This window comes from Apus apus, chromosome 2, assembly GCF_020740795.1.
Source record: "Apus apus isolate bApuApu2 chromosome 2, bApuApu2.pri.cur, whole genome shotgun sequence".
NCBI lineage: Eukaryota > Metazoa > Chordata > Aves > Apodiformes > Apodidae > Apus > Apus apus.
Genome location: NC_067283.1, coordinates 49,884,288 through 49,897,452, shown reverse-complemented (window position 1 = coordinate 49,897,452; position 13,165 = coordinate 49,884,288). Strand labels below are relative to the sequence as shown.

Genomic DNA, 13,165 nt, shown 5'->3' with positions numbered 1-13,165 from the left:
CCAGTTGATAATTTTCTTTCTCGTTTGTCTCATTTGATTTGGTGAAATTCTGACTGTTCTACGAGTAGCTCATTGACCTAAAAGCAATTCAAAGCATGTATTTTCCATTATTTTATAGCTTTTTTTGTTTTAGGTTTAGTGTCTGATTTCTTCAAATTTTCAACATCATCCCATCCATTAAAAAAAACACAAAAACATCAAGGGTAATCTTCATATATATGGATATCTTGTCTCTTCAAGCTGTGTTATAATTGTAATTTCACACGTGTACTAAACTTTATTTTACTGAAAGCCATATTGTACGCTGTGAAGATGAGCTTTAGCCATCTCCTGATGTGTTCAACAACCTGTCACACAGGGTAACAAAATACACAATGCATAGGTCCTTCTAACTGCTGAGCTTGGGCTACTTCTAACTCCTTTTGCCTATATTCTTAGTGAATTCTGTGAAATTGTTCTGATGTTATTAAGCCCGTCTTACTATATGGTGGGACTTAATATCAGAATCCTGTTTTCAGACTTTTTTCACCCTCCTGTAGTATTATTAGTGAAGTGCTAACAACACACGGGCATGTTCAGGATTGAGCATTGTCCTCTGGGGAGGTGACCAAGCCTTCTTCAGAGCTGAAGGCACCCGCCGGTGAGACCTCTGCTGGCCATTGAAGTCGAGTGCTCTTTTTGTAGCACAGGCACATTCGTGGGTTTTCAATATGATGTCCTTTACGAGGTTACAATTTTTAAATGTAGAGATAAGCTTTGATATAGCATTGGTTTCCGAAGACTTGTTTAGAGAGTGGTTTGGTTTTTTTTCACATCACTAAAATACTTAAAATTGCTTTAAAAGCATGCATATTCTGGGGAAACTATTCCTGAAATTATTTGCACATCAAACCTGAATTAATATTTACATGGTGTAGTGATTTACTAACTGAATTTGAAATAAATATAACGAGCTTTAACTAACAGTCTTTCCTTTTACTGTGAAAAATTTGCTTTTGGGGAGCATATAATTAGCTTTAGGAATCTATTAATAATGAGTTTACTTTTTTAAATTATGCTTTTTGGTTTTGTGATTTTATTTAAGCATGCTAAGCTAAGCCTCTGTATTTTTTGTTTTTTAGATTTGACACAGTTGAAGGCATGTAAGTGGTCATTTAAATTTTTCCAAAAAACTTAAAGACAAAAATTCTTTAAACACAAAAAGGGTTTCACTGTTTAATGTTTCAAATTTAAAACAATTTCCTGTTATCCAACTCTTGGCACTGTTGTTTTTTTTCCCCCCTAGTGTTTTGGGTTTTTTTTGTTGTTGTTGATGTTCTAAAGCTATGCTAATGTAAACTTTAGGAAGATATAAATAATTTCGGTGACAAATTTCTCTGTAAAACCCCATCCTTTTTAGAAACCTTTTGGCTAAGCCTCAAGACAAATTTGGTCAAATTTCAACAATGAGTAGAAGTGCATAAATTACAGAATTCCCCCAGTTTCTATCTGTAGCTCCATCATGTTTATTTAGATGGAATTAGTTAAATTTTCATCCTTATATGTAAATTTACAACTTTCCATTGTATTAGGGAATTACTTCAGTCTTTCCTGGCCATGGTTTTATTTTATTACTGGCTTGCAGAGGTTCCACTTTGCACATGTCTAGAATAATTTTTCATTTTTGCAGATTATTTTACAGGGCTGTTTTCACATACATCCTGTTTAAATCAGTTGAATGTTTTACATCTTCGTTCAGTGTTTTGGGTTTTTTTCTTTCATCTCATTTTTGTTTTTCCTTTGAGTCACTTGTATAGTTTTCTCCAGCAATACAGGATGATGTGTGTTTACCCACATCACATACTTAAGACATAACAAAACCAGTTGTGACCTATGTTGTAAAGTTCTCAGCTGTATGTGCTCGCTTGTTTATGAAATTTTGTGTGCAGACTGATTCTTATCACTTTCTCAAATACAGCTCAGGTTACATCCCCATTAGATTATTAGGTTGTCAATAGAAGGATGGTTCTGCTCCCCTTCCAAGTCTGTAGAAACTGCAGCAATGACTCTTCAGTTATTTTTTGGAGAGCAGATACATTTGAGAACTTTACACTTCTGAAAGGTAACAACAAGAAAATGGTTTTGTTTAGACAGCTGGTTAGCTTCTACAAGTACTGCTACTCACCTCTTCTTTAACTTTCTTCTTATTTTTGTGTATTATTGTACTTCACCTGTGTTTAACTGACTTTTTTTTTCCTTGACAAAGTTGCTAGCACTTGGCTTTTTAACTGGCTAAAAGCCAGTGGCTAAACACTTGAGGATCAGTTTCAATTCCACATGCTAGACAGCATTTTACTCACCAATTCAAGCTTTACAACTGTTTAGATTCACTTTTTTTTTTTCATGGAAATGCCATTTTCTTCCTCCTTGCCACTCCTAAACTGTCACTTTTAAGGCACACTTAAAGAAGAAATTCTCATGGCCTTGAGTTCACATTACATTGATTACGTTCACTGTATGGGTAGTTGTTGGAAATGAACAAGCAGTAAGGATAAAATGAGACATTAGTAGTCAAAACAGATATGTTTGTTATAAAACCTCCATTCTTTTAGTGGCAAATTCGGAATCAAAATAGAGGTTGTTAATTATGTTTCAGTCATTACTGAAAGTTGGTAACAAAATTGTTCTCCTTTTAGAATGCTTTATCTACATGAATTAAATCAGAATCGGGTTTCTGTTGTTTGGTTTGGAGTTTTTTCTAAGAATTGGAATGAATTTTTTTTGTTTTTATAATAAGGCTTAGGCTTGCCACCTCCACAATTTGCTGGTCTGAGAGGCTTTCCCAGTAGCTACCTTCTGCTGGCTGACTGGAATGGTTCCCTATAAATTCAACTCTTCATTTCTGCCAACACAATAAGTTAAGATGTTGTTATTTTTCAGAGTCACAAACTCAGAACTGAACAAGGAGCCAGTAATTTGTTTTGAGTGTTCCTTGTTGAACTGTAGAAAAGTCTTGCAGGACTGTGTGTAGCAATAATAAAATCAAAATAACCCTGTTTTATTGGGTATTTAAAGTGAAGCTTGCTATTTAAAACCTGTATCACCATAACATAAATAGCAGGCATATCCAACTTCAAAAGTTCAGTGAAATTGAGAAAATTAGTTACCATAAAGTGCACAGCGAAATTAAAATTACTGCATATTTATTTTTAGATGTTATGCTTATTAATAGCTTTCTCAGGAAAATCTTCAAACTAGTGCTTTCATGGAAGACTGATGTGCAGTTGCCTGAACCTTTGGGGTTTCTTTGGGAAGTTGCCATTTCTTCAGAAGCGTGACTGCTGTGTTCAACACAGATGTAATGTTAACTTGCAGTTAGGCTCACTTTGAGCAGTGAAGACTTAGAGAGGAAATGAGACTTTTTGTCTGCAACACTTAAAATTCATATTTATCTGTTCATTAATTTTTTTATATATTTGAACAGAAAGAAAAAGACGCCTGAAGATCACTCGGAAAATGCTTTTTGTTGTTGTTGTAACTTTTATTTCCTCCCTCCCCTAACCAGGTTCTTCTAGAGATAGAAAGTCAAGAGTTTCTGTTAATGTAAATATAACGTAAATCCAATGTGGGGAGGGGGGGAAAAGATACTGTATGAAATGTGCTTTTGAGGAAAGCTTAACAGTTAATATAATAATGCAAATCAAATTTAAGCTAGCAGTGCATACAGCACTGTTGTTTATCTTCAGCATTTTTATCTTGTTTTTCACAGATGCCCTAATGTAACAGACAGGAAAAAAATTCTTACTAGCTAACTTCTTCTTCTGGATTTATGGCAGGAGCCCATTGGCACAGATGGAGGAGGAAAGGAGGGAGCATGTAGCCAAAATGAAAAAAATGGAAATGGAAATGGAACAGGTGTTTGAGATGAAAGTTAAAGAAAAAGTTCAGAAACTGAAGGACTCTGAAGCTGAGGTAATCAACATTTCTTAAACACCAGTATGCTTGAGGCTGAACAAGTGTAGAGGTTGCTCTTTTTCCAAAACTTGGCAACATGGCCTCTGGGCTTTGAGGGGACCTTATAGTAGCCTTTCAGTACCTGAAGGGGGCCTAGGGGAGAGCTGGGAGGGGCTTTTTACAAGTGCTTGCAGCAAGACGACAAGGGGTAATGGCTTTAAACTGGAAGAGGGGAGATATAGGTTAGATACTAGGAAGGAATTCTTAATCACTGGATTTATCTTTCCTCAATTTCTGTCTTGAATCTTTTTGAACCTGTTTATGGTCTGGCCTTGACGCTCTCCTTGTTATATGAAAAACAAGCAAACAGAAGTCTTTTTTTTTTTTTTTTATGTACTACCTCATGGCTTTTTGACTGAGTACATTCTGTGATGCCAGTTTTTAAATGTTTATACAATTAATTATTTTTTCTTCACCATTTGTGATTTCATGAACTTCTGCTGCATTTCTCTTAATGTAAGCAATAGACAGTACTGAGTATAAAGCATTTTTAAAAAATCTATGAAAGGAACTCTCTTTTGAAAGAATATAAGGAAAGAGGGAGTTTTGTTTAACTTTAAAAATGTGTAACCCCACACAAAAAGAAGCACTTTTCCTGGCATTGTCTCTGTTCTCACATACAACACATTTGATTGTCAGTCTGTCCCATCAGCTTACAGAGGAGACTTCTTACACTGTGAACTGTGTAATTACTGACAGTGGAGACAATTAACTTCAATAATACTGATTCATTTATTTAGTGGGTAAATTCATCCACTTAATAGTGTTTTTCCAAATAGATCCTTAATATAGTTAATACTATAGGAGGAAATCAATGATTGTGGTTTTCTCACCACACAGAGTCGAAGGTGCTGCTAATTTGTGTAATACCAATACTCAAATGCTCTGCAATTTGCTTCTTAACATTTGCATCAAAGTATTCCTGAATTTCCTTTTGTTTGCCACATGTAGCTGCTTACAGCTCCTATTTATAACTGGCAGCATCTGGGGTGTTTTCTGTTAACTGTAAACTGAGGCTATAGGGTTAATATCCTTTTTGTTTCTGTTATTGGCAATACCTGTAATCTGAGAGTTTTTAGTCTGTTACTTTCTGTACTTAAATATGTAAACGTTATTATACACGGTTATAAATATTATTTTCTGTATATATAAAACACTGTTAAGTATAGTTGCTGATGTTTCTTACTACAGCTTTAGAAGTTGCTATGTTTTCAGTGCTTACTGACTCTGTCCTTAACTTTTCAATAGCTGCAGCGACGCCACGAGCAAATGAAAAAGAATTTGGAGGCACAACACAAAGAATTAGAGGAAAAGCGTCGCCAGTTTGAGGACGAGAAAGCAAACTGGGAGGCTCAACAGCGTATTTTGGAACAACAGAATTCTTCCAGGTAAACCAGAGCCTTGTCCTGCAGCTCACAGTAATTGTTCTGTAGCTTTCTGCTAACAGGCAATTTCTGTGGTAAATAATGGTCAGTGGTGTTTGACTGCTATGGAAGGGACACTTAAAAGCTAAGAAAAATCTTGAACTGCTTTTAGTTATAATTGGACATATATCATAATATTAGCTTCTAAGGCAGATTTTAATCTGCAAAAACTCTGCATCTATACATAACTAGAGCTATCTAAACAAATGTGTGTGTCTATGAAAGCTGGATGGCATTAAACTTCTGAGGGATGAAGAGTTAAAGCTTGGAGAACGAAAGCATTTCATTCTCCTAGTCCATGGAAGGGGAAATGTAGTGATAAATACATAGCCTGACTTTCATCTCAAGCACTGCATACATAATAAATTTCAGTACATTGTATTTGCAACAACTAAGGCTTTATAAAGTGCATCTTTTAAAAGATACACATTATGAAGTGTTTAATAGGAACATATATTGATTATTTAACAAACTTTTTTTTTTTTTTTTTAAATATCATTCTAGAACCTTGGAAAAGAATAAGAAGAAAGGGAAGATATTTTAAATGCATCATTTTGACCACCAGTTATGTATTAGTTGCCAATATGCCAGCCTGGACATCAGTGTTTGTTGGATCCGTTTGACCAATTTTGCACCAGTTGTATCCATAGTAATGGATTTAACAGCATGACAAATTTTTTGTTAATTTTGATGGAGAATGAGATGCCTTGAATTGTCTAGGGTGTTGTGTACTTGGAAAAATGACAGCTCTAAGTACCTTTTTTCCTTTTTTTTTTTTTTTTCAACAGATGTTTTAATGCAAAAGAGAACATTTTACTGTTGTACAATCATGTTCTGGTGGCTTGACGGTTTACAGGTTATTAAAAAAAATGCAAGGACTTGAGACGGTTTTTAGTGAGGATAAATTGCCATAATATGATGCAAACAATGCTTCTCTATTATTGATACAAAAATTCCATTCAGTGCAGCATATACAATAATGTAATTTAGTCTAACACAGTTGACCCTATTTTTGACACTTCCATTGTTTAAAAGTACACATGGAAAAACAAAAGTTGTAGGCTTACAGTGCACCTAAGCTTTTTATAACAACCCTTTTATGTTTTGGATTCTTTAAATATATGCTATTCTCATTTAGTAACTTCTTTAGCCAGAAGGATCTCATTACTGCTTCATTTTTTGTAATAACATTTAATTTAGATATTTTTCCATATATTGGCCCTCCTAAATAGAATATAGCTTCTTTCATATGGTAGGAACCAGTGAGTAAAACTTTCCTTTAACTCCCTTTTTACATTTTATGGTAAGTAGCAGGAAAACGCATTTATAGGTCATTTCTAGGCAAAATTGTGGAGTTAACTACCAACCTGTTTCTACCTGTGTGCAGTCTTTCTTTATTTTACTAGAAATGGGAATATGGCCTCAAGGAAAATGTCACCATTTCGCATTTAGCTGTATTCATATACTGCATTTCTGTATTTTTGTTTGTATTGTAAAAAGTCACATAATAAACAATGTTGTGATGTAACCCCCTGCAGTGTCAGAAATTTTAAAGGTGTTGAGCAGCCAAGAGCTTCTCTGGGAAACGTGTGAACTTTTTTCTCTTCCCTCTGGACATAATTGACCTGTCTCTTTGATTTGCCCAAGGAGTTATTTTAAGGTATAGAAAATGCTGATGCATTGTGGAGTTGTTAGACAATTCAGTGTCGAGGGGCTGTGCTCTGTACTGGCAAAGTGAGAGTCTGTCTTGCCCAGAGGAGGGCACCAAGAGCCTGCACAGGCTGTGCTGTGTCCCGCTGGCTCTGGTTTCCCTAGTTACACCTTCTGCAAGCTTTTTGGTGTCTCTGGTGCTGTTGATGTGTAACAACACATTTGCAGCCTCTTTATGGACTTCTCTCAGGCTTGTTAGCAAGCATGTTTTGTTGTTCGGTTGTGTTTTTTTCCCTCTTTGACTTTAGTTTTTAAAATTATGTCAGTTCTAATACATGTAATAGCCAGGAACTTGATACTTAATACAGCCTATAAGTTGTTAAAAAAATCAATGGGAACTTTTTGTCTGTCTTTGCTTGTGAAGCAATGAAGAATGCCTCCATTTTTGCAGATGTCCCTTCTGTAACCCCTGTCACTCTGTGATCCTTTTTCTTTTACATGATTTATCCTTATCAGAAATACCATTTATTCAGCTAGCTTCTGAAGGAAATTGAGGCATTTTCAGTACTCTGTATAAAGACCTCATTATAACTAATCTAAAATATACTGCCTGTCTCTTTTCAGAGAAGACATTAATTGGCAGTAAGCAGACATAGTGTTTCCTTTCAAGTAAACAGAATTGCAAAATCTGGTTTTTCAGTACATCACAGGGTGTGCACTGCCTGCATCTGCCCCTCACCCCCTCAGGTTTCAGTTTAGTTTAACACTGAGTAATGTGAAGAACAGGCAAGAGTTGCCATACAGACAAAAGCTGCAGATTTGGAATGTTTTTTAGGACGTATCAAAACTCAGGATATACTGTTTGTGAATATGCTGGTGCTTTAGTGTTCCCATTTGCTCCAAAAAGGAGATTCCATTTATTAGGGAAGTTGTTTGAATCACGCTTGCCTTTCTCCTCACTCCTATTATCCTCACACACACTTGGGATAATAAAAAATCAGTATAAGCTCTTGTTAGATCTCTTGTATGAGGACACATAGATATTCTATAGCATAGCATATCCTAGAATCACTTAGGTTGGAAAAGATCCTCAAGTCGAACCATTAACCCTACACTACCAAGTCCAGCTCTAAGCTGTATTCCCAAGCATCACATCTAGATGACTTTTAAACACATCCAGGGATGGTGACTTTGCCAACTCCACAGGCAGCATATTTCAATGTCTGACACCCTTTTAGTGAAAAAGTTCTTCCTAATGTCCAGTCTAAACCTCCCCTGGCACAGCTTGAGGGCATTCCCTCTTGTTCTATCACCAGTTACTTGTGAGAAGATACCAGCACCTACTTCTCTGCAATGTCCTTTCAGGTAGTTGTAGAGGGTGATGAGGTCTCCCCTCAGCCTTCTTTTCTTCAGGCTAAATAGCCCCAGTTTTCTCAGCTGCTCCTCATTGTTTTCAAAGCCCTTTACCAGCTTTGTTGCCCTACTTTGGACACACTCCAGCACCTTGATGTGCTTCTTGTATTGAGTTGCCCAGAACTGGACACAGTATTTGAGGTGTGGCCTCACCAGTGCTGAGTACAGAGGGACGATCACCTTTCTGGTCCTGCTTGCCACACTTTCTAATACAGGCCAGGCTGCCATTGGCCTTCTTGGCCACCTGGGCACACTGCTGGCTCATATTCAGCCATCTATCAGTCAGAAACCCCAGGTCCCTTTCTGCTGGATATGAAGCTCATACAGTTGACTTTGGACCATTGATCTTGTCTGTCCAAGTCTCTCTGTAGAGCCTCTCTACCCTCAGGCAGATCAACACTTCGTCCCAATGTGGTGTCATCTGTAAGCTTCCTGAGGGTGCATTCTGTCTCCTCATCAAGATCATTGGTAAAGATGTTAAAAATAAGTGGTCCCAACACTGAGCCCTGAGGAACCCCACTTGTGACAGACCACCAGCTGGACTTAACTCTATTCACCACCACTCTAGGCCCAGCTGTTCAGCCAGTGCTTTACCCAGCAGATCATCTGCCCATCCAAGCCATGAGCAGCCAGTTTTTTTTCATCAGAATGCTGTGGGAAACAGTGTCAAAGGCCTTACACAAGTCCGGGTAGACAACATCCACAGCCTTTTCCTCATCAACCAGGTGGGTCATCTTGTCATAGAAAGAGATGAGGTTCATCAAGCAGGACCTTCCTTTTATAGACCCATGCTGTCTGGACCTGATCACCTGGTTGTTCTGTGTATGGTGTGTAATGTATTTGAATGAAAATTTAGAGCATCTTGAAATGAGGCGTTCCAAGTTCTCTGAAATGGAGCATTGTCGTTTTGGGAAGACTTTTGTCACTTCTTCACTTGTTTCTTAAATGCTTTAGCTTTTTGTGGTAAGTTTGGGCTGCACCAGAAGAGTATGCGTTTGCAAAAAATTATAATTATTTTTCAGACTTTCTGCCCTCTGTAGTTGTGGTTTTTTGTTTGCTTTTATTTTTACTTAAATAAATCATTTGAGAATAGGAGGCATGAACCTGTGCAGCTTGCAATTTAGAAGCTGTGTTGCAAATAAAAGTCTATAAACCTAAAGAGCCTCCATGGTACAGCCCAGGATTTTCTTTTTTCCTTCTACTGAATAAATCATAATTGAAATGTGTTATTTCTCTAAGTTCAAAACTCATTTTACTTGCTAAAAAATGGCACTTGAATTTCATTTTTTTCGTGTCACAACTCAAAGTACATGGTTTGATGGTGTGTATGCTAGTTGGTCAGAAACCTGTTGCATCCAGTTGTCCCTGGACAGGACTAGACTCCTCTCCTGTTTCCCCTACAGTATGCTCTGAAGCATTACCTGCTCTACTGAGGCACAAAATAAGATGTACAGAGCTGCCCTTTAAGTACATCTGTTGCATGTTTCTGTAACAGTTGCTGATACAATAATATATTCCAGTCTTCAGGCAGTCATGAGGCTGGGTATTTTGCTGCCACGTTTTAGGATGAAGCTCTCAATTCAGCAAAGAAGTAGGGAAGAAGGGAGAATAATTCTGGTCCTGTCAAGCATGGCACTGCAAACCCTTGTCGATGAGCAACCACACTAGCCCATGCATTTATACAGGGATGTGCGTATATTTGCTTTTTATGTAAAGATAGATACAAAAATGCATCAATGCTCTTATATATAAAAAAGTGAATAAAGACTGCAAACTTGGCACTTTCTTCTGATGGAAAATACAGTCCCATTGTGGGTTGCTTATCTGGTTGATTCTGCATCTTCAGTATCTACATGCTAAAATTGTTGCTTCCAGCCTGAAATACGGAGTGCCAAGTTTTGATGGAGTGGTGGTGTAGTTCTTTCAGTTATCACTGCAGTTTTCCCATTCGGTGGCCAGTGAGCAGCTGATGTCCTTTCTGACTCCTGAGAAGGCCACATGTTGGATCTCTTGAGTTCAGGTGACCTGGTATCACCAAAATATGCCTTGCAGTCAGGCTGCTGAAGCAATCCCAAAACCACTCCTCAGTTTGATATCCTGGGGAGCGAGGCACTTCCCTTTTGTAATTTCCAGAGTAAGCATAAAGAAGAGATTCCTAATTGTTTGAGATTTGCTTTTGTCTTAATTGAATAAAGAAACCCCTCAATCTGATTCAAACATAAATGTCTTAAAATATTAAGGCTTTTAAAGGTTTCAATACAATACAATCAATATGGAAATCAAGAATTGGGCTGGATTGCCAGTTCATGCTTTGGAAATAAACAGAAAGTGTAGCTGAACTTGTAGAGCGAACCAGTATATTATGGGTTCATTTTCTTATTTGTGCAGCACCATCAAGCTTTGTTTGTGTGTAGTTAGCAAGGCCAGGCTGTGCTGTGTGCCCAAGGTGAGGATATGCTTTTCCCTGAGGGCCAGCTGCTGAGGTTTCTTTTGCATACAGTTCTTTGGTTTCCTGCCAGCTTCACCTTAATGTTTACAAGCCTGTCTTAATGCAGTTTACATTCCTCCACTGCCAACATTTCCATTTCCTGACCTTACACTGCTTAAGGCTCAGCAAAGGTATATATATTCTCTTCTCCTCAGCCTATGCCTGCTTCTTCCCAGCTTCTGTTGAGTATCCTGTTGTGCCAGGTGCCAGGTGGGTGTGGTGGCAAGCCATCATAATAGCCTGCCCCAAAACCAGGATCTGCTTTCCCTGAAATGAGCTGCCCATACCAACCCCTTCAGGAATGGAGCACTTAAAGCTTTGCACTGTGATGTGGTTTTGCCCACCCTTGCCTTCCTCTTGCCATATGGTTACTTCTCCCAGGAGCTCCTCAGCTGTTGCTCTTGGCAGCTTCCTTTGCTTCTAACTAGTCACAAATGTTCATCGTCAGAAATGTGCACTATATTCTGGTAAAAATGGCAGAGGTCTTCTTCAAAGGAAGCAAATGGGATTCCTCCCCCTCACCCGGATCTAACCACCTGCTGGTGCTGGAAAAAAAGGAGTGTTCCCATCATCTTGGTTGGTAGAAGTTCTTAGTTGTCTTTGCCTGTGGAGGAAGAGGAAGCACAGTAAACAGAAGATCTTTCCCTTCTTATGGTCACAAGGATATTCAGCTGTGCGATCAGAGTTTGATCCATTCATAAGGTGTCCACAGCTGCCTGGGACATCCCCAAGTGAGCAGGAAGGGATGCAGGAGGGCATCTTGTGACTGTGGGTGAGGGCCCAGCAGCTGCACTGGGGGACTTGCAAGCAGACTGGGATGGCAGGCAGTGCTGCTGCAGAGGCAGCAGGTGCAAATAATCCCCTTGTGCTGTATCCTGGTTTCATCTAATGAGCTTTTAGAGATGGATGACAGAGGGAATGGATTTCTGAGCAATATCATGAGAAGAAACTGCTGACCAACATAGGAAAACAAGTAGAAATCTTTATCCATTCCCCTTGTGGTTGGGAATGCAGCTCTGGTTTGCTTTCTGCAATATATCATCTCTGCTGTCATCTGGAAAGGTCTTGGAGGCAGCCAAGATGCTTGCTTTGTGCAGCCAGAGCAGTTTTTTAATGAAGGTGATCATCTTTCAGCTTGCCTTGGGACAGCTAGACCACATAAGATAAAACTTGTGGTTTTGCTTTATTAAGAGAATATTATTCTCCAGGCTTCTCTGATTTCTGATTCCCTCTCTCTCCCTCCACCCCACCAGTGTGCTGGAAATAACCTGCATGGAAGCCAGTGAATTGAAATGAAAAAAAACAGCCATGTTGCATGACCAAGGCAGATTTTTGTAGTTTATTAAGATTACTGAGGGGCAAAAGGAGTCTCTCTTCCCATTTGGAAGCTGCTGTGTCTTTTCTTCCCAGACTTGACTTTTCCATATGGTTCTCTCAAGGCAAGTGCGATGGTGAAGTTCTGAAATCTTTGCTGATTCAAACTTCACTTATGCCTGAGGAGATGTTTTGTTAAAATTCGGAAGCAATTTGATACTGCTGCCTTTTTCCCAGCAAAAGCAGCCCTGGTCTGTGGGCTTTAGCAAAGATTAACTGGAGCAGCGTGAGAATACCAGCACACTGCTGGTTCCACACTAAGCAGAAGGCTCTACTTTCTAAGTGCCACGTCTGAGAATCTTGCTGACAGCCTTCAGGCTTTCACTTGGCCAATAAAAGGCCTCTGAGAACTTGGGGGAAATCACCTAAATTGTAGTTTTATTCAGTTTTCTATCTGGGAAATAGAAATTCTGGTCTCTCTGCAGAAGCAAAAATACTTCTTGCTGGGGGTGAAGGCAAGGGCATGAGTCTTGGCAAAATGGATGAAAAGAGTCTGTCCAGCGTTGGTGGGCCAAGTGTCCCACCACCTGGTGTGGTGTAAGCCCCTCTCCTTCCCTCTCTGCTGCTGCTTTGGTGGTTTTAGACCCCACATGGAGCTGATTCATATCCCAGAAAGCTAACCAAAGCAATGAGTGAGAAGCAGAGTGATTTCATCCTATCTGGAGACCTTACAGAAAGTAGGTTCAGCCTGAATCAGCACGATTCCCAAGACCTTGCATCTTCATTCCCCACAGGACTGTGCACCAAACTCCAGTGGGTTTTCTCCCTTGACCCCAGGGATGGATGTAGCACAGTCACCATGTGCTGCCCCTTCCTGGCCACA

General features: G+C 38.9%; 1 protein-coding gene across 2 annotated transcripts in view; it reads left to right on the top strand.

Annotated features, from left to right (window-relative positions):
* Positions 1-6,945, top strand: part of SEPTIN7 (septin 7) — a 58,756-nt gene extending 51,811 nt beyond the window's left edge. The window contains exons 10-13 of one of the 2 annotated variants that reach the window (XM_051612707.1): positions 1,122-1,142; positions 3,816-3,951; positions 5,242-5,381; positions 5,922-6,945. In XM_051612707.1, the coding sequence (XP_051468667.1) occupies positions 1,122-1,142; positions 3,816-3,951; positions 5,242-5,381; positions 5,922-5,961 (337 nt within the window). In that variant the 3' untranslated portion in view covers positions 5,962-6,945. The remainder of the gene's footprint in view (positions 1-1,121; positions 1,143-3,815; positions 3,952-5,241; positions 5,382-5,921) is intronic. The other variant, XM_051612708.1, reaches the window with a different exon arrangement.
* The last annotated feature ends 6,220 nt before the right edge of the window (positions 6,946-13,165 follow it).